We start from the raw sequence: 22,708 nt of genomic DNA, 5'->3' as shown, positions 1-22,708 counted from the left end.
GAGACAAAGTGATAAGTGGCTACACTTATCTGATCAAGAAACAAAGTGATAAGTGGCTACACTTATCTGATCAAGAAACAAAGTGATAGGTGGCTACACTTATCTGATCAAGAAACAAAGTGATAGGTGGCTACACTTATCTGATCAGGGACAAGTGATAATTGATCATACGTAAGACCATAGTTATACTATGGCAAAGTAAAAGTGAAGTACTCAATTTTCCGTGACCGTTCCCTAATTTGATTAAGGATGGTAAGTGACAAATGGGCCCAAAAGAATTAAAGTAAATGGATAAGTGGTAGTGTATTTATATCAGGACGATGTTGTTATTCAAACTAAAGTGATATTTTCATTGCTAAATTGAGAATTTCATAAATGTGTTATTGAATGGTATAATCAATAAACATTGAGTTAAATGGTAAATACGTATTAGTTTTGAATTTGATGTCATTGAATTGTACGTGAATTAAATGGAAATTGCTAGTGATATGATTTAAATTATGAGCATGAGAAATTGCGAATTGAATGAAATGGAAATGAAGCATTAAATTGCATGAGTATGTATCGGGTCTCGCAGGCCCTAATTATTATGATTATAATATTTTGAGGATATATTGTGAAAAGTTATAGAAACATGTTAATTATTTTGAAAGTTTTAATTTTGATGAAATTTTATAACTCGGTTAAATACGTTTACAAGTGTATGTGTTTTGGTAATGTCTCGTACCCTATTCCGGTGTTGGATACGGGTAAGGGGTGTTACACATATCTTTCACGAGTTAAAATTTTGCATGGTTAAAAGTTCACATCTCAAATATAAAAATCTAACATTATTTTTTTTTCATTACCACCATCACAAACATGCATGAATTTCAATTCAATTCAACATCTATCTATTCATATTTTTGCCATGATTAGTCTCCAATTATAATAAACATGCTCTAATAAAATAAAATCATAATAAAATATACCTAAAAATTTTAACATCATTGTTATCACTCTACTATTAGACACACATTGTTCTAAATTTTAATACCATATATGTTATAAAATCAAATCCAACTATTCAACAATAGCAGGTTAATAAAAATCAATTAGATCCTATTGAATTTCTCTTTAATCAACATGTTAATAACACTCTCTATTACAATTTTAATTAAGTTTCAAGCATATTTAACAATAAAAATTTAATCTTCAATTTCTTTTATCCAAATATAATGCATAATATAACTATAAAAAAATCCTAATTTGAGGAAAAACTTTGTAATTGTTTTACCAGTGATTGTCTATTTCTTCTATCTGGCGCCAATTGCTTTATAATTTATTTGCACACATAAAACAAAATTGTTTGATGAAAGGAGTGGCAATGGTGTCGGTGGGTTATAAGGGGCCACAGGTTTAACTCTTTTGCTAAGTTATGGATTTTTTTTCCCCAAATTTTATTAGGCTAATAAGGTGTTATGGAATAAATAACAAAAAAAAAAGTAAAAGAACAAGAAATATGGGAGCAAAGAGAACGTATATATTTTATTGATTAATAGAGATATTTATAATGTTTCTCTAACGACTATAATATATCAAATTTATTTTAATATCGATGGTAAAATATTTCAAAGACGAATTGAATAATTAAAAAGAAAAAGTAGCATATACTCAAAAAAAAAATCCCAGCCATTCTTTAAAATCAGATATTTTAGTGGCTTCATGAACATTCGACTTATTGTCCCCCACAGTTTTCCACATTAAAATCGAATCAAATAGTGTCCCCCTTGCATTTGGTTTGGAAATTTTAATATACTTGTTGCTATCACAAAACCATGCAACTTGCCCAACTTGTATGCAATTTGGAAAGCAATGGAAATGTGGAGAAAAGTAATAAAAATTTCACAGAATACCCAATTTAATATTTATCAAGATTTATACAGTAAATTTAAAATATAATTATAACATAACGCATTTTATCATAGGAAACGTTTGGTCTAAAATGTAGACACATGGTGGCATTGAATATTTAGTGCTAGTTGCAAGGTTGGGTTTCAATGGAGTAGAAGCCATGACTTTTTTGCGTTCATGAAATCAAAAGTGGTGCTTGATATTTAAGGTTTGATGGGGACAATCTCCACCTCTCACTCACCATCATTACCAAAAGCCAGAAACCCAAGGAAGGGAACTGGTCTGGTCTGCTATATAATCTCTGCATTTGACTCTACAACCATTTTATGGGTCCCTTAACCCACATGAAATTTGGACCCACTTCCACATTCACCACATCAAAATTTCAGACAAAATCTTCAGACAAATATTTTCTCTCTTTTTCTTTTTTTTTTTAAAAGAATTTTATTTATTTATTTTCCCAGCACTGCCAAGATTCTTTTTTAATTTAATATTTGATTATGCCATTAGAGATCAATAGGAACTAAAGACCAATGTTTGATTATCTATTGATTAGCAAATATAGAGTACTTTAGCAAAGAGTATAATAAAGCTATAAACTGAAAATGCATTGCCATGATTTATCACACAGCTACAATGGTAAACCGTGAAGACAAAGTCACAGACTCGAATGGTGCCTTGATTTTTTATCACGCTTCTCTCGTACAAAACTAATCTTCTTGCTCTAGTTTCGGCTTTGGCACTCTCCATGGCGCTCAAAAAGAAGAGAAATCTCAGCCACTACTGGTTTTTGAGTCAAGGATAAATTTACATTCATCAATTAGTAAAAATGGTGTTTATCATGAACCGGAAATGCGGCAATCGTTGGAAGAAATATCGTGGCCGGATGAAACCTTTTGTTTCCTGCCATTTCTCCGTCTACTACTGCCGGCTCCGCCTACCATTCCTCCTTTGGCTCCTCTCTGTTGCCTCATATCTGTCTTGTGTTCCACCTGTCTTCAAAACATCAATCAGAAAAAAATAAAATAGCATTCATGTGAATTAACTATGCATGTAATTTGTAGAAGACGACTTAATCCAGTTTCAATATAACGACATAACACAACGAATCTGGTTGTAGCATTGGACTTACTCCCACGCAGAAGCCGTGAAATTGTACATTGAAACTAGAACCACTCTCCGGCATAGTCTCACCAGAGCTCATATCAGCGGAATTCCGTTTGTTGGAGCCAGAACTTTCACCGTACGATGCAAACGAAGATGAAGAAGAACAGGACGTGGTTGGCTGACCATTAGACCCGAACGAATCAATGTCCACTTGGAACATTTCTTCAAACAATTCCTGTAATTCCTCAAAGCTCTCCTCTCCATTCTTCTACAGGTTCCAAAAATGTTCAAAGACAATATCAACAGTCCACAACAATTGGTAACAAGTCACAAAAACTGTAGGATTACTACACTAAACATTGAAATCTCAAAGACCATTAAAGATGAAATAATAGTAATTAAACCCCATTGATTGATAGAATGCTATGAACAGACACAAATATACTAAAAATCCACTTTCCAAGGACCCACAAAAGCCTGCCTTTCAAGTGTCCTTCCCAAAAGGCAGGGAGATCATTGGCCAATCCCTATTATGGGCCCAACTACAACGGATTTCATGGGATTCTCAGTAGATAAGCAATCATCTGATCAATCCCCAAATTATATTATTATAATATTAATTTTGTTTATATGATCCTTTCGCCTTCTAAAAACAGAGCAGTGCCATGAAAAAAAAAAGATTAAAAAGAAAAAAGAAAGACAGCTAATACCTAGGATTTTCCAAAAGCAATCCTCATCCATTTTTACATAAAAAAGAATGAGAGTAAAATTGGATCCAAAATACATAAGCTTAGTAGCTTACATTAGATTTAGTCTGGCTCATCATCACTGCCATTTCGTTCAAAAAATCTCCCATTCCCTGCAAAAATCAAACGGAAAAGGTAATGATTTTGTGTTTAAGCATTGGTTTGGTTTCGATTAAACCTTAAAACTAAGACAAGGAGTTTCACTACATTTTCGTCATCATCACTTGCATAAGCTCCAACGTCGTATAAAAACCTCTTATTTGCGTCAGAGAGAACTGTTGGGACAAAAGCCACGGCAGACAGACAGCATCTCGTGAATGAAGGTCAATAATTCCCACTTTAAAAATAAAATCAAAATTAATAATAATAATAGTAAAAAATAATATTAACCGGAATAAGCTTGTTGAATAGTCTGGAATTTTTTCTTGGCTTCTTCCACGAACTTTGAATTACCCGAGGCTGAGCAACGATCAGGGTGCCATCTCTGTCCCAACAAACACAAAATTTTCAAAGCATTTAAACATAAATTTTCCCGGAAAATAATTCCCGGTTCCACTTTTTTTTCTTTTTCTCTTCATATTGAACACATATTTTCCTCTTTCATTTCAATGCCCCAACAAAAACCCAGGAACCAAAAGCAATGTCTTTGCCTGAATTATGGTATTCAGGCTCAAAATGCATGATTATTCAAATTTCCTCTTTTTTTTCCTTCCTCACAATATTGAAATATTTGGAAAATTGGAGAATTAAAAAGAGAGATGGTTAAAAAAGAAAAGATGGCTAAAACTCTAACCAGCGCAAGTTTCTTATAAGCAGTCCTGAGCTCTGTTGGAGTGCATTCCTTATTCAACCCCAAAACTGCATAAAAATCATTGTTTTTCTTTCCTCCACTTGCCATTCTTCAAAAAATAATCCCCTCCCCCAAAAAAAAACCAATTCAAAACCAACAAAACCCAACAGTCCTTGGTATTGTCGACTAATTATGGTACCAAAAATAACGAAAAACTTAAAGCTAACAAACCTAGAAAAATCGAAACGAAGCTAAACCCACCTATGATATTGAACATCCATATCAATACTAGAATTTTTATAAAGCATGACTTAGGATTTACATCTTTTGTGTGGGAAACACTGCAACACGGAATCCCTTTTTATTCTTATGTTTCCGTGAAAGAAAAGCTTTTAAGAGAAAATTTTATGGAACAAGAGAGAGAGAGAGAGAGAGAGAGAGAGGGGAAGGAAAGAGTCTCTCCCTTTCACTCTCCTACAAAGCTAAAGACCCCAGGAACACTCTAGAAACCGGTCATTTATATATAAAATGGTTTTAGCTTTATAAATTTATATAGTGGTTTAATTGCATTCAACATCTTCTAATTATTGTTTAAATGCTTAATTTCTCCTTTTAAATCTCAAAAAGTATTAATATTATATCGATTACGTGTTTTATTTGTAAATTTAAATATTAAATCTCAAATCAGACATAGTAGGAAACATAATTAAAATATTTTGTTTATAATATTCTTATTTATAATTTTTGATATACAAGGTGGATAGTAATGGTGGTTGAAGTCCCTAAAATTCTTAAAATTCTTATATTTTATTTTTTTAAAAATATTTAATTAAATCCTCCTAAAACTTTTAAAAATTCTAATTTATTTCATAATTTTTTAAAATTTTTAATTAGACTCTTTAAAATTTAATCTTAATATTCGTCACAATTAAAAATATATTTTTTAAATATATTTTTTTAAGTGATTATTTAATGTATAACCTAATAACTAAAATGAGAGAAGGACTTAATTGATATAAAAATATTTTAAGAATTAAATTAAAATACTCTAAAATTTAAGCATCAATTTAGAATTTGATTATATGAGAATATTTTTTAAAAGTGAACGAAAATAAAATAATGAAAGAAATAGTAATACAAGAGATCAACTTTTGTTTATTTATTTATTTAATGGCGGGCGATATCTAAGGGTTTGATGGACGGCGAGGATTTTATGAAAAGGGTTGATATTTTGCAGATTTGTGTCTCCAGAAACTTCTTTTGTTTACTGTGAAATGAGGGAAGACATGAAGTTTGGAAAGGGTCCTTGTTGACGGCATTTTTTTAATTAATCAAAATTTTTTTATATTCAAATATTTATTGAAAAATATAATTGTGGAGTACAACATATAATTAAAAAAATATTTTCTTTTTCTGATTTCAATTTTTAATTAATATTACACAATACCATATGAATGAAAAATAAAATTATATGCTTATAAATAAATATAAATAATATATAAAATTTTGGTTGAATAATAAAATATAAATGTGAAATTTTATTTTGTATGTTTGTTTTTCTAATTTTTTATATAAAATGATAAAATATATTATTAAGTGATCTTATTTTTTAGCAATTTGATTTCATTATGGGATGTTATAAAATATTATAATAGGATATTATCTCTTAACAATTTAATTCCTAATATAATATTATAGGATATTATCTTTTAGCAATTTAATTCCTACGTAACTACTATTGTATAGATATATATACCTTTGAAGTCTATCAATAAAATTCGAAAGATTACCCTATTATTGTCAAATACTTTCAAAACAATAATTTCACTTTGTAAAATAAAAAATATTCTCGTTTTTTTAATTGAATTGATACTCAATTAATCCGTAACACTAATTGATTTAGAGGCTTTATAATAAATAATAAAAAGTAGATATAGAATTCGGGTATTAACAATTTAAGGTAGGTTTGAATAGATGGTATGTTTAATTGCAATTAGTATAAAAACAGAGGAGGATGTGAGATTAGTACTGTAACGATATTGTAGAATAAGAAAAAAATAAACTAAACTAAACACACCGCACCCCATCACTCATCTAAACTCACCATCAAATATATTATCTAAGAAAAATCTTAGAAGAAGTAATAATAATAATAATAATATGTTGGGATCCATTTTGTTTTTGTTACTGTTTTAACAGCTTAGATTATTACAAGACAGCCAAAATTTACATTCCAAATTTTTGGGATATTCATTAGATTTTTTTCTTCTTTTTTGTTTTTTTTTACTTTTAGTAGTTTTAAATTTTTAATTTTATATAATCAATGTAAATAATATTATTTAAATTATTAAATATAATTAATTATTTTAATAATTAGAATATTAAAACAATAAAAAAATTCAACCCATAATTAAACTTTGACTGAAAATAATAATGAAGTTCAAACTTTTATTAATGAGTTTTTAGTTAGTATTTGACAGAAAATCTAACAGTTGATATTAATGCATTTAGGTTATAATTTTAATATGAGAAAAAAATTATAAATGAAAATGTGATTTTAAGTAATAAAATAATGAGTAATAATAGATATCAAAAAAACATATATGATGTTGATTAGATTTGAGCTTAATTGGTATTAGCATTGTTGCCAATACAAGAGGACGTGGGTTTGAGCGCGTTGAAACGCACTATTCTCTTATTTATAGATTGGAGAGAGGCTATAGATGATTATTCATTTTAAATAAGTTTTATTATTATGAAAATATAAATATATTTATTTAGGCCCTTTAAAATTTTAAAATAGTAAAGGTAAAATTACACTTTAACCTTCCTAAAAATGATAAAAATGTTATTTAATCATTTAAAAATTATAAAGATATAAGTTATCAAAATGGTAAAATTAGAATTTTTACTATCGTAAAAATTACAATTTAATTTCGACATACCAAAAAATTTTCTAACTTCACCCTTGATTATAAGGGTACTTTTATCTCTTTTTAAAAAATAAAAATGTTATAGATGTTGAGATTTAAACCCATACCACCAACATTTGATAAAAAATTTCTTTTATCACTTCGACCAAAACTTATGTATATATTAATAATGTTGTTCATTAAGTTGGTGCCATTAGTCAATTCTTTATTAATTCTCAAAAAAAAAAGAGAGAGAATATCATGATAAATAATTTAATATTATTAATTCAATGAAATTATGAATTTAAATATCTTTTTACTCATAATTTAAACAATGCATTTAATTTTTAGTTTTTATTTAATCCTAAAATCCAATTTAAATGGACATTAATTAGCAAAAGTGAGATTGCAATAAAGGAAGAAAGTTGTGGATTTGGTAAGTGGTTCTAGTGTATATAAACACCGACAAAGTTTTTGGATTGGAAGGTGCTCGAAATCACATGCCTTTGTTTTATAACATCGTAGAATCAACAAATTGGATCACCTCCATTTGTTGCGTTAAAAATATAACACTGAATTCATTAAAAATAAAAAATAAAATTATATATGTTTTATTAGTCTAAATAAAAATAAAAGAATATTATTTCATTTGCCTACTTCTCTACTTTAAAAAATAATGAAGTGAATACTATCACATTTACACTTCTAGTAAAATTATTCATATGTATATGCAACAAATATGTTTTTCAACACAATTTGCCTTCAAATTTAGCTTTATAGTTTTCACAAATTTTATGGTTTATTATGCGGTAGTTAGATGAGAAGATTTGTTTTAGTAATTTTAATGAGATTCACAAACAAATTTTGTGATCCCAAAGAGAAGAAAAAAAGGGCATGCTGAACTATAATTATTTCTGTATGTTGCTATTGAATTTGGGTGTCTTTCTTTCAGAGATTGTTACCTCTATCCCTCTTTTATTACTGTTGGAATGGATGGCTCATTTTATTTGGGCAAAGAGCTGTACTATCAGTGAAGAAGGAGAAAGGCGGAAATCAGAGAAAGGAAATGATCGAGAAATAAGGCAGTGAGAGGATTTATATAAATTGATCACACACGGCATGCTGTTCTCTTGGTTGTCTCCTTCGTTTCTTCTAATATCATTGTTAGGTGAGCAATATGACATCGCTTAAGTTATAAGGTATGTTGGTGGTAAGTGATGACTGTTTTATTGAAATAGTTTGTTTGTCATAAGTGGTTGATTTGCATATTCCCAAGTCTTGGTGATACAATGTATCGAAACCATTTTTATTTTGAAAAACGGAGGTCGACTTTAAAACGAAAATGGAGGCGCCACTAATCCTTTTTGTTTAGGTGTGATCGGGTCACCTTGTGATTGATCATTTTAACAAAGCATTTCGGTTTATTAAAACAATATTTTTGGTCTATGAAAAACTAGAAAATGGATTCGAGAGTCAGTTACGCGCGAGGAAGGATTAGCACCCTCGCAATGCCTAAAATTAGTACCGTATTGATCAATTAATGTCCTAATGTTGAAAATTTGAAAAAGATTTTAAAATACAATTCCTTTAAAACGTTTGGATAACTTGAATTGGATATTGAGATTCTCTAACTTAGAAAGAATAAAATATCATATCCAGCACGATAGGACACAACATTTCAAACCCTCGATACAAGATCATCTTATAATTTCTAAAACTCATGCATTTCGAATGTCAAAAGGATATTTGGCTATCTGATCAAACTGTAAGTCGAAACCCAGCACGATTGGCACGATTTCTCGAATTCCCAAGCACAAAATATTGCCTCATTTTAATTTAAGAGAACACAGATGAAATTTCAAAAGGATATTCAGTTATTCAGTTGAACGAAAAATTAAAACCCAGCACGATTGGGCACGATTTATCGAATTTCTAAACACGAAATATTTTCTTAGTTTTTAGAAATCCTTATCTCGGGATACAAAATGTCATATCCAGTGAGTTAGGACACAACACCTCGAATTCCTGAGAATAAACTTTTATTTGAAACTTATACGTTTTGATTGAAAAAGGGTACCCGGTTACTTAGATTCAACGAGGAAAATTGGAACCCAATAAGTTAGGGCACAATCTTCTCGAAGATGCCAAATACCGAGTATTGTCTTATTTTGAAAACTTTTGAATAAATGATTTTACAACTTAAATGCTATTAAAACACTACCCTTTAAGCGAATAAAATGCGATGGAATAATAATGTACAACGCAAAGTAATAATTCATAAACAAAATGTTATAATAATAAATCACAAATAACAAATAAATACAAAGTAAGAAAATCTAAAATAAAATATAAAACAATTCTAAGAAAATAATACATAAAAATGATTTAAAATGTATGTTATAAAAGCGATCTAAAGTATATAAAATAATTTTAAAAAAAATTAGTATCCATTCAAGATAAAATAATGTATAAAACTCTTTTAAAATATTATATAAACAATTCAAAAATATAATGTGTAAAAAAGTTTGAAATACATAATATATGAAAATATTAAAGTAAATAATGTATAAAATTGAAATGAGCGTTATATAAAAAGTTAAAATAGATAATAACAAAAAATGTAAAATAAATAAATAGAATGTTAATAACAAGAGTAAAAAACATATATAAGAAAAAATGTAATAATGAAAATAATATTAGTATATAAATAGAAATAAAAATATAATAAATAGAAATATAATAATAGTTGAAATATAAATAGATGAATAAAAATAGTATTAGAATAACAAAATAAATATAAATAGAAACATAAAAATAATAGGAATAATATGTTAAATTAGTTAATTTGATAATAAAATAGCAAAAATAAAAAAGGATTAAATCGAACCTTAAAGCAAAATTCTGGGGCAAATCAGAAATAAATAAAAGAAAATGGACCAATTTGAACGTGCGAATAATAAGGAGGGACCAAAAGGGAAATAATCCCCACCCTCCAAAACACACAGCTTCAAGGAAGATCAAAATGTAGTCAAAACAAATTTTAGGGCCAAAATTAAGAATAATGAAAACTTAATTGCAAAACAAATAAAAACAGAATGGCTAAAAGCAATCGGACGAATTTAGAAAAAACAAAGAAATTGAAATGAAATGGACAAAATTCTCACGTAATTGAGAGAGAAAAGAAAATAATTCAATTCTAATGAAAATAGGAAAAGAGAGATAATCTAATTCCAAATTGAAGTAGGAATACCAAAAGTTCTTTAAAAGTAATTCTTTCCCTTTCAAAGAACAAAATACCCCTATTTATATATATACATGAGGTTTACTAAAAATAGCCTAACTAATTTAATAACAAAATAAAATAAAAATAATATCTTTCTATTTTTAGCCCCAAGTCAACAAAATTTGATAACCCATTGGTTTTCTTCATCTTTTTGATTTAGCCATAATTTAATGATTATCTTCAATTTGACCCTTTTTGGCTTGTTTTAAACCGATTGCATCCTTCAGCTTCGGTTATTATTTTTTCGAGCCCAGGCCAATTGGCCTATTACACAATGTTTGCGGTGGAGCCATGCAGATGGAGCTAGGTTGTAAAAAAAAAAAACAAGGAGAGGAGATGGCAAAGGTAGTTCAATGGTGGTGGAGGTGTACAGGTTGCAATGTATCATGATGTGGTAAAATATATCACACTATACTTATAGTCCGACTGTATCGTATATAGTTGGCAGTTTTAATTGAGAATATATTTTGATTTTATTCAAGATAAATCGATAGTAAAATTTATTGATAATCCTTAAACTATATAAGTGAAAGTTTGAAATTAATAAAGATTTTCTAGTTAATAAGTTTGAAATTAATAAAGGGGGAAAGGGAAAAGATAAAGGGTTAGGTTAAAATATGTCACAAGTATCTACATTTTTTGAAAATTAAGAATTTAGTCCTTATATTTATATTTCATTGAATTTAGTTTTTTTATTTTTCAAATTTTATAATTTGGACCCAACTGTTAACAATGTTAAATTTATTGCTGTGATATTTTTTAAATAAAAAAACTCACTTGGTTGCCTTGTAATTTAAAAAATGACTTTATAATTAACTTGAATTTAACAAAAAAAAAGTTAATAATATTAATGGTCAGACTTAAATTTTAAAATATGAAAAATAGAGATTAAATTGTTAATTTTTAAAAAATACAAAGACTTGTGACGGTGCCAGATAAATCGAAAGGAAAATATAAGGCAAGTAGGGGGACCTGCAATGCAACAGCCATTTCACATTTTGGGGGGGATATGATTGAAAGACCAAGTGCTGCTTTCTTCTAACAGTGTTTTGAAGATAAGATAGCAGTCCACTCGACATAATTTAATTGCTCCTCTACTCTACTCTTCCAGAAAATTATAAGAAGAAAGATAAAATGGGGTGAGAATGAGATAGAGACAGAAAGACTCAAGCTTGCTTTGCATGTGTGTTACATTTGGAAGATATTTTTCCACGTCATTCCCTTTTCTCTTGCAACAATAATAAAAAAATTTGGGTCTGTCTGACCCACAAATACCCTTTCTAAGACATGTCACATACATCTAATCAGATGTCTATATAAGTATGAGAGATTCCAATACTTTGATGTAAATTATAGTATAAACCCAAATGTTCCTATTTTTTTAACTGCAATTATCATCTGTTATATATTATGTAATGTAAAGCATCTGGGATTGACAAAGGAAGAATGAAATGACTCTATATTACTATGTCTTCATCCAAAAAAGCAGTACTTGTGGAAGATTTTTTTGGTTTCAGTCGTACGGACGAGAGGGGTGGGTAGCTGAAAACTCTGGAATCCAGCTAGTGAAAGGGTCCTACAATCAATTGTTCAAAGCTTTTTAGGAAGTTTTGTTTTTTTGAAATGGTGGGGAAGCAAAGAAGAAGATACATTTGCAAGTTGGAAGTGGACAGTGATAAACTAACTGTCAAACAGTTGTTAAACACCAGACACCCATGTTGGCTGTTGCTTTAACACACTGAGGAAAGGGAAAAAATATGTAGACAACACAAGGTCCATTGTAGCAGAGGCTGTTGAACAATTGGGCCTTCTATGACTGTAAACAAGAGGGCTAGTTGGATAAGGAAAGAATGCTGATAGATTAATTGCACAACGAGGAAACTTTTTTTTCAGCCCCACTATCATCAACTGTAGTGTATCGACTACTTCCACAGAGTCGAGACCATTTAGATGATTTAATTTGTTATAGGTGGATTTAAAACTAAAGAAAGAAAAATAAATATATAAATGGTGTGAATAGTTAGTAATTTTGTTAGGATAATTACCATCGGTCTAAAATTTAAATGGGGTTGGGCCAGATTCTAATGAGCTTGCGGGCTAAGCTTATAGGTTGAGCTCATTCTCCTGCAAGGTTACACGTGCATAAGATTGTATAAGCATGTAGTGAGTCTAGAGTAGGATATATGCTTATATGCATGAAGCCTAACTATCATGTCATGTTAGTGAACAATACCCATATCATATAAATATACAAGAGGAATGATTGTATGAACCTGTGATTCCACATTATCTCTATTCTTTTCCAATAGGAGAATAATAAATCAGATTTTTTTCTCCTAATTTTTAGTATTTTTAGTTGAATTTAAATATTTCCAGGAGGAAAAAGTTGAATATCAACAGTAAAATATATACTTTTTCATTTATTGAAAAAAAGATAGAAATGATATGGGATTACAATTTTATACAATCCCTTTTCAATATACAAATATCACTACTAAAGGAGATTAAAAAAAAACACCCAACAAAATTTGTGAATAATCAATTAATAAAACATATGATTTGGGCATGTTGTTGTTTAATGAAATTGACACTAACCTCCATGAAATTAGACTTTTTCAATTGTACACACAGGGTTGATTATTTAGATTGGATTAATATGAGGTTATTTCAAGTTTAAATTAATTATAAGTTCATTTCTTTTAGGGTTAAAATTCTTTAAGTTTATGATTTAAGGTTTTGAGATAATCGAATTAAATTCAAATTATTTTAAGATTATATTATTTTTAATAGGAGAGAATTTAAGAGGGTAAGCAAAAAGTTTTGGCCTCAAATGAAAAACTATTATTTAAATCCCTAATTAAATTAAAAATTATTTTTACTGTAAAAATACATTTGGCTCTCTATAAATTAAAAAAAAATTAACTAATTAAGAATTATGTTTTGATTCCTCAAAAATTTATTATTCAATTCCAACCCATAAAAGAGTTACTGAATTCGACACTGATTTTTCGAGTTTAAGTTGAAGGAATATGAGATCTTTTATTCATCAACTTTTTTTTCCAAATCAAAGTATATTGAACAGGTTTCGGATTCAAGTTAATCGGGTTGAGTTGGGTAAGCCCTAAGCACCAATAAGTCTACAAGGAAGTCTAGTAAGTGTGGGTTTATCCGTCCTCCACATAGGGCTTGCAACGGCACTGATAGTTGTGTTAGGCTGCACCCAGCAAATTGGTGTTTCTCTTGGGTAAAACCAACCTGTTCAAGTGTTGGTCAAACTTTGGGGCAGAGTGGGAAAAAGCCCAAATATAATGTCAGTCTCAATCCAACATTTAAATGAAGAAATAAGATGTTATAGACAAGAAGCACCCTAGTTTTTCTAAATAAAAGAGCAGAAATGATTGTGTTTTGAGAAATACTTAGGATGGGTCTCAGACTGATTGGGACTTGGGAAAAAATTATAGGATATGGTTTGAGAGTTTTCGAGTGGTCAAAGGTTTTTCCATTCGATGATGAGACAAGTCAATCTCAAAATGATACAGAAACCAAAGTATGTGTAGGAACAAAGCCTCCACCATTAACACAAGATTGTTTATGAAATCCATGTGTTTTTCTCCAACTAAGCTTAAAAGCTTTAAACTTATCAGTTTGAGGGTTTAATTATTTATTAGGTTTTGTTTTAACCTAATTGAATGAAATTATAATTATTAGGGTAATAATTATATTTTCAACATATTTGTCAGATAAAATATAATTACATTATAATTCTTTATGTCATATTTGATAGTACAAATTTTAATTATGCCCATATTTCTCAACTATAACTTTTTTATAAATAAATATATCTTAACACTTTTATAACACATAAATTATTTTCTATAATAAATTTTTTGACCATAACTTTAAAAAAATTAGGATTTAAATAATATATTTCTTGGTTATAACACAAAAATTATTTTATAACATAATAAAATATTTATTATAACCATCCAAAACACTTCTACATGTTAATGTTTATAATATAAAAAAAATATAACTTGTATAAAAAATAATATTTAAAAATTGAAGTCAAGTGTAATTATTTTAATTCTTACTTTCCTCTAAGAATTAGAAAGTGTAATTGGAGTGATTTAATTATACCAAAATTCAATGGGACCAATAAATTACGATAATTACTCAAATATACCCTTATATAATTACAAAAAAATTACACCCAAATCATATTATTAAACAACTTTTCAAACATTATCATAATATTACTGAATTTTTGGACCAGAACGAGAAATAAAGAACATTACTACAATAGTTGAAATATTTTTTGGACGAATGTTTGTGAAGACATCTCTTTTGAAAAACAAAAATGATATGATGGGTAATTATTTACCTCGGAAGACCTAACACCTTTGCAGCGATAAGGCAGCCCATTGTAAGCGCACACCGATCCATTAATAGGCGGGCGCTCTCCAATTATAGTGCTGTTCCTATTTTTGGGATTAAGTATAGTGCTGTCTTGTTAGTGGCTATATATATATATGCATATAAAGAATATCAATTTATCAATAATTTATTTTTTATAATCACGTGTGTATATGTTTTACAGAGTTAATCTTATTTGAGTCAAGATGTTAAAATAAAACACAGTTTTAAAATTTGAACTTCATTTATTAATTATTAATAATTTAATAGTATAAAAGATATATTATTTAAAATTAGTGCAACATAATCAATTGAGTCTTAGTTCGATTAATATGAGTATTGTTATCAATGTAAGAGAATATGAGTTTGAATGTGTCAAAATGCATTATACTCTTATTTATGGGTTGAGGAGGAGCTATAGCTAGTTTTAAATATTGTATCAAAAAGAATATAAATATGACTGGAACCTATAATAAATTTTAGATTCCAGACGTCAATTTGCCCCTTTTTTTAATGTTTTAATCAATTTAGACTTTTTTAAAATAATTTTAAGACTAATTAAAAACAAGAAAATATTTTTTTCTCAACAGTAAACCAGTAGGTGTCATACATTGCAATTATAATTATTATACTTTATTTATAATATATTAATTATGGTTATGATTATAATTATAGTTGGTGTTGTAATAACTTTTCATGAATTATTAACATTATGGTTTATAAATTTATTTCAGTATCATATATTTACTTCTTAATATATAAATTGTAATAAAAAGTGAGGACTGTAATATTAATTTATCATACTTTTATGAAAATTAAGAGTAAAAAAATATTGAAGAACTAAACTTGTTAAAAAGACAAATTTTATAACAAGAACAACGGAGTAAAATGTGATTCTAGGTAATCTTACATTTTCCTTAAGCAAGCATTTGAATTTTACATTCTCTTCAAATGAACTAAGCAAAGTATTTCTCATTTTACCTGTAACCTTGCATATCTGTAATCCTATTACGGAACAAAGTTTAAAATCCGGCAAACCAAACATGTCCAAGATGTTATGCTTGGATTTTATTTTTTAAATAAATATAATTATAAAGTTTGGACCTTAATCTTTAGGGTGTCAACAAAAGAGATTCAACTATTGCATTAAAGGGGTGTTCACAATAAGTGAATGTTATGCGAAAAGGGGAAAAAAGGGTTTCATGATTGTCTACGGTTCTCAAGGTGACTTACAAGCAAATTTCAGTCACAAGTTTCAAAAGGAGAAGCCGGTTTACTTATGTGCCCGAAGAATTCTTTTGTTTAATAATCATCTGCTTTCATTAAAGAAAGAAACACACACACAAAGGCAAAAAATACAACACAATAACCTAAAGGTTTATAGTGGGCGCCCAACCACAACTACTAAACCTAGTATCTAAACATCATAGCCGGTATGGTCGGAGAAGATCGCTTGGGAAGGCTGGAAGTTGACGGAAAAGGAAAATACACCTTTCCATGGCACTTAATAACCATGGTGCTATTGGAATCGACGTCCGAAAATGATCCCGCTGCTGATAAACAACTAAAGGCACCAGTCGTAAGACCCATACTCGAACGGGTTCCATCTTGCGGGGGTCCATGATCCAGATGGGTAAACACAATGGATAAAAGGTGAGTGGAAGTCATTCCTATTTGGGACGTGTAAAAAGCATCTCCAACTACTCAATCATTTGCACCTTAAAAAGCTACTCATATTTACGTCAACATGTTTTATATTAGTTAAAACTTTGTCTATTTCTGACAGCTTAACCTAATTCTTTTAATATCTATATTCAATATTTCTATGCTTTAATCTCTCTTGCCCCCACTTGGATTAATTGCGATTGGTGTTGTACCTAACTCATGAAATATCCCTTATTAATTTGCAACAACATAGTGTTTACATGCCAACCAACCGAATTTTTGTCTTAATTAAGCTAAATAATTTTAATTGGTTGATTTTGAAATTCTTGCCTCTTGCATGTTTCCAAAGAAGGAAACCATTATTATACCAACGCTCTCGTTCGGTCTTCCTAATTTGTCATGTAATTTTAATCTTAAGCTTCCCTCTAAACACTTTGTCGTTTATTTTAATGTTTCGGATTTTATGCTTCCACCTGATATGATTTGCTAATTTATGAAGGTATAATATACAAAATATTAAGCCATTTATGAAATGTTGTTCATAAAAAGAATGAAAAACTGTGGTGTTGTAGGGTTTGGATGAGATAATGATGACACATACTGAGATGTTGTTGACATAATTCAGAAATATAGATGAGATCTTCGTTAAATTTTGTAGGGAGTTATGACAAAAGAATAGGGGACCAAAACTGAAGTAGATGAAAACACCCTTGCTCACCATCAACATCATCATCGATCACTGCTTAGTTTTTCACACTGAAATTTGACTAAGTGCGGTGAAAAAGACTGTGCACCTACACCTGCTAGCATCGGGATCAGTCCAGCTTCATGCTACCCTCATGCGTATATGTTATCGCCCTATACACCTACCCTAGGGGATAAAACTATCTCGATAATGTTACAGACACATTTGCTACCGTTCCAATTCAACTGAGTTTTATGCTAGTGGAAGAAGAAAAAGGAAATAAAGAAATAAAAAGAAAATTTAAATAGTTGAAAAAAAAATATAATATAGGAACTAGTTTTAACAAATAGAAAATATAAAAAAATTATATTAAAAAAAACAGAAAAAAAGGAAGGCAAAGAGAGAAGCAAAGGAGAATAAAAAATAAAAAATAAAACAACATAAAAGAAAAATATTGAATTGCTTAAAATAAATAAATTATAAAGAACAATTGTATAATTTAACCTAAAATTTTTGTTTAAAATGATGATTTAACGTCCCACATCATCACACCGTTATATCATTAATGACAATTAATAACTTAATAACTAACGTAACATTTTAAACATAAGTGACTAAAATATAATTTGAAATAAATAAAAGTGATTATTTTAATAATTTACCCTAAAAATAAATAAATATTAAAAACGTAATAACAAAATAATATTAAATAAATATTAATATTAATATTAATATTAAATAAAATAAAAATCCCCCCTCCCCCGTCCCTCTCCGTCGCCCCACCCCTCATCGTCCACAGACCAAACCAGACCAGAGCGTCGATATTATTCCGGGGTTTTTGTAATCGTAAGAGAAATAAGAGAGGAGTTGAAATTTCACCGCCACAACTACCAATAAAAACGTTTAAGCTGCCACGAGTCATAACTACATCTCGGGCAATAAAATCACTATCAAACAAACATTAAAAAACAGAGAGAAAAGACCAACTCCCCTCCTCATGTTCATCAGCACAATAAAGAAATGGAAACCCTCCCTTCCTCCGATTTCAGAAACTCAAACATTCAGTCATTCCAATTCAACCACCATCGGTCCCGTTCTGCCGCTCTTTCCACACTCGTCGGAGCTTCTTTTATCCGATACATAGAGTTGTTGTTTGGTTGACGAACATATAACCGATCAGTAGCTACAGCTGAAGTTTTATAACTTGTTTTAAAGTTCCAATATTTATTTTACATTTATTGTTTTTTTATGAAAATATTTATATTTTTTATATAAATTATTTAATGTTTTAGAATCATGATCAAATTGAAAATATTTATAAATTTTGAAGGTTAATTTTTTAAAATTATTACTAAATTGATATAATATATAAAAATTAAAGACTAAATTTATAGTTATTTATTTTTTTCTTCTTTGTGATTTCAATGGGTTTGACTGAAATGAACAAATTATGTAACATGGGTGTCTAAATTATAAATTTTTTATTTTAAGTGCCTAAATAAAAAATCTTTTATTGTTAAATGACTATCTATGTAGTTCATCCCTTGATAATGTGGTTGAGGGTCGATCCCCCACTTATCTACATTTCATGGTTAATTATTTATCTCTTAAAAAAGTATCAGCTAGTGAAGAAATTAATTATTATTTATTTCGACTTTGTGTTTATATCTTCTTCTTTTTTTAATCTGTGTGAGATTACAGTAATCTTAGGCCCTTCTTTTAGGTCGAAAGGCTGAATTTTTTTTAAGTAATCACAATTAAATTATAATTTTGAGAGGTTTATAAAGTAATTTATCATTACATTAATTTATAATTTCATAATTTATAAGGGATCTTAAAATCAATTTTACTATTTTGAAGTAAAGCCAAAGCCCTTGTCGTCTTGCATTCGCCCCTTCCTCCTTCGTTTCAACACTTTGGATCTTTAACAATGTTGTATTAGGGAAAAAAATTTAATTTGAATTTTAAAATTTTAAACTTTCATAATCTTTCACGTAATAATTTGAAATTTTTAGAAGGGAGTTCTCGTTCTTCACTAAAATCGGTTTATCGGCCAATTTAACATTGCTTTTCAGAAATATTTTTGGTCTAAGTACTTTCGAGAAAAAATTAAAATTTTATATTTTTATTTTTTGTCAAAAGTAGTTTTAAAAAGCTCAAAAGTATTTGTTTAGTGATAATTTTATTTTAAAAGTGCTTTTAAAAAATAACCGACTCCTAAGGGCCAAAAATAAAAATAAAAAACTTTACTATCAATTTAAAAAATATATATATTTTCATTTTTCTTCTGCTGGCAGTGGGCACAAAGATATGAGAATTAGGCTTCATTTCACCTGCCTGTAAATAAAGGGATTTTGATTTGAATTATTAGATATAATTATTTTTATATATTTTCTTTTATTTTAGATAAAACAATAAATTAATTATAAATTGAAAATTTTGTACTGTAAAATTATTTATAATTCTTGTTACGAAATCCAGAAAGTTTTATCCTACAAGTTTTTTAAATTATAATTAAATAATTGTTTTATGTAAACAAATAAACGTGATAATATCAATGTCTGTAATTAAGAAAAAAGATTGAAAAACAACCAAATTTAATTTCCATTTTTCGAGTCTCAACCAGTTTTGGTTGTAACAGTTCTTACAGAACATTTAAAAAGAACACAGAACAGAACAACAAATTTCCTATAAAAGTTGTTTGATAAGCAACATCGATCATGATTGAAAATCAAATTATGGGTTAATCCTCATCGTCCCCAATGGAACATTCAAAACACTAAATTTATATCATCCTACACTAAAAATTGATTTTCATTATTTCCCTTTCACGCCCTCCCCTGTTTTTTACAAACTCAACAATGGTTTAGTCATCACCATTTTCCTTTTGTTAGCAAGTGTAGAACTCGACCAACTCTTCCATGGAACCCAATTGCGCCCCGTCGTTCTCAAGCATCCAAAGCAAGTGTTCAAACAAAACAACCTCACAAGACACAATGACTTCACTTTCATTACCCGACCTATCGATCAACTCTTGAAACAAAGGATGACAGATGATCTCCGACCGTACCAGGTATCTCCGCCGTGACTTCCCGACGTAAACTGCGAGAAGACCCGTCGGAATATTTCTCTTCTGATCCTCAGAATCTGAAGCGGACGCTATGGCGCTGCTTGTACGGGTGAGTTTCGTTAAAGAAGGCCATCTTTTTATTGCAGACTTGAGCTTCGTTAGCTTCCCAACTTTCGCCATATATATAATCTATGTTCTCTTAACTGGGTTTTGAAGCAGAAGAGAAGAGGGGGATTGTTGTTTTGAGATGAATTTGCAGAGAAAAGTGAAGGAAAGTCAGTATATAAAAGAACAGAAGGGGGAGGCCATTGCTACTGCTTAAGGCCCACTGTTTGATATAATACCATTACAGCTAAGAAATGACATATTTGGTTTTGCAGAAAATGAAAAAACCAGTTGCCCCCTGTTTGACCATTTGGTGGGGACATTCTTTTTTTTTTTTGTTTATAAATACCTTTTCTTTATATTTATTCCATTTTAATGTGATTTTTTATAGCAAACTTATATTAATATTTAAGATGATATTAATTGATAGATATAGTAGAATTTTTATACAGAAAAATTGAAATCGACAAACTTATTATGATGAAGGTAGGTGAAAAAGGTGATGAAATAAATAAATACATAAAATGATTATCTTTTCTTTGATTTTATCAAAGTCAGGTTAATGGATATTTAGAATTTTGAAATTTCATATTCGAGTAAATCATGTGTGTTTTACTTATAATTTCTATTTCTTTTTACAATAAAAATTATATATTTAGATAAGTTTTATAAAATTTATGCTTTTGGTCAATAGCTAAATCAAACATTTTATAGTAGGAATAGTTAGACTTTGGTCAACGGTGTTCACCGCCTCAAATGTGGTTTGAATTTAAATCGTGTTAGTTGCATTGGTTGTTCGAGTTTTACCCTATGATTGTAATTCACCAAAAAAAAATGAAAAATTAGCAAGTTGAGATGTATAAGGTCAATACTTTTTCATGTTATTATTAACTTTAATTAATACTTGGTATTAACTTAAATCACACATCTTCCGCACTAGAATCATAAAACCTTAATGTGGGTCTTTATAGCGAATTTACTGTTTTTACATATCTTGAAAAAGACTCCAAAAATTTTCTCATAATGATGAAAAATGATCACCAAACAACATACTTAAAATAAGAATGAAAGGGCAATAATGTAAGAAAGAAATGAGAGAGTAGGGCAAAATGGTGGTTTCATTGTTCTTGTTCATGTACATGATTAAAAGCAACAAAATCTAGCTGTTGGTTGGTAAGCAGTCACCATTTCCAAACACTAAAATACCCCCTTTTTTTTTTGTTTCAAAATTTTGTAGTATAAAAAACAAAGTATTTTGAGCTGGTGGGTATCTCATTTCTCCCACAATATGCGTTACAATTTTTCATATTTTCGTCTTTTTACGCATTTTATAATGTGCGTTACCAAACTACCTTTATATATATATATATTAATAAATTTGATATATTAATAGTTTAGGTTGATTGAGTCTTAACTCGATTAGTATAGGTATTGTCATCAATATAGGAATATGTAAGTTTGAGTGTTCTGAAGCTAGGAGCGAAGCAAAAAAATATTTTTAAGGGGTGGAAGTTAAATTATAATTTTTACGATAGTAAAAATATAATTTTACCATTTTAATAGCTTATATCTTTATAATTTTTAAAGTATTAAATTAAAAATTTATCATTTTTAGGGGGTCAAAATGTAATTTTATTTTTACTAATTTAAAATTTTAAAAATTCTAAAGAGTCTAAATGAAAAAAAATTTATTTTAAGGGGGGCGGGACCCTACCAACCCCTGTATTCGCACCTAACTTCTATTTATGAGTTAAAGAAGAGTTATATTTCAATTTAAATATTGTCTCAAAAAGAATAGATAAGATTAGGAAAAAAAATAATTTAGGGTTATATGAATTTTAAATTATGGTGGTGCATGATATTATGCCAAAATTTATGGAGCGCTTCATATAATAAAAAGTTGCCAACCCCATCCATTAATGATACTGGGTATGGGAAACTTTTATCTTAAGCTTTTAACCTTTTTTTTTTATAATTGTTTAAGGGTTTTTATTTTGACTTTTAGTCTTACAAGTCTTGTTATTCATAGAATCAATTGT

The 22,708-nt window shown here is 28.9% G+C and overlaps 2 protein-coding genes across 5 annotated transcripts; both read right to left on the bottom strand.

Annotated features, from left to right (window-relative positions):
• Positions 1-2,480: 2,480 nt before the first annotated feature.
• On the bottom strand, positions 2,481-5,674 carry LOC107897452 (dnaJ homolog subfamily B member 6). Of its 4 annotated transcripts, none has more exons than XM_016822920.2 (6): positions 4,540-5,674; positions 4,137-4,230; positions 3,954-4,021; positions 3,803-3,859; positions 3,026-3,268; positions 2,481-2,889 (listed from the first exon to the last, which is right to left on the bottom strand). In XM_016822920.2, exons 1-6 carry the CDS (start codon positions 4,642-4,644, stop codon positions 2,815-2,817), a joined length of 642 nt encoding a protein of 213 aa, XP_016678409.1. In that variant the 5' UTR covers positions 4,645-5,674; the 3' UTR covers positions 2,481-2,814. The 4 variants fall into 4 exon arrangements, with proteins under 4 accessions (XP_016678409.1, XP_016678408.1, XP_040935607.1 ...); XM_016822919.2 differs by having other exon boundaries at positions 2,481-2,885; positions 4,540-5,056; XM_041079673.1 differs by having other exon boundaries at positions 3,803-3,862; positions 4,540-5,054.
• Positions 5,675-20,074: 14,400 nt separating this feature from the next.
• On the bottom strand, positions 20,075-20,915 carry LOC107896117 (auxin-responsive protein SAUR78). Its single transcript, XM_016821252.2, has one exon. The coding sequence runs from the start codon at positions 20,742-20,744 to the stop codon at positions 20,385-20,387; it is 360 nt and encodes a 119-aa protein (XP_016676741.1). The 5' UTR covers positions 20,745-20,915; the 3' UTR covers positions 20,075-20,384.
• Positions 20,916-22,708: the final 1,793 nt, after the last annotated feature.

The sequence above is a fragment of the Gossypium hirsutum genome, chromosome A10 (genome assembly GCF_007990345.1).
Source record: "Gossypium hirsutum isolate 1008001.06 chromosome A10, Gossypium_hirsutum_v2.1, whole genome shotgun sequence".
NCBI classification, from domain to species: Eukaryota; Viridiplantae; Streptophyta; class Magnoliopsida; order Malvales; family Malvaceae; genus Gossypium; species Gossypium hirsutum.
This window is presented reverse-complemented; position numbering and strand designations above follow the sequence as displayed.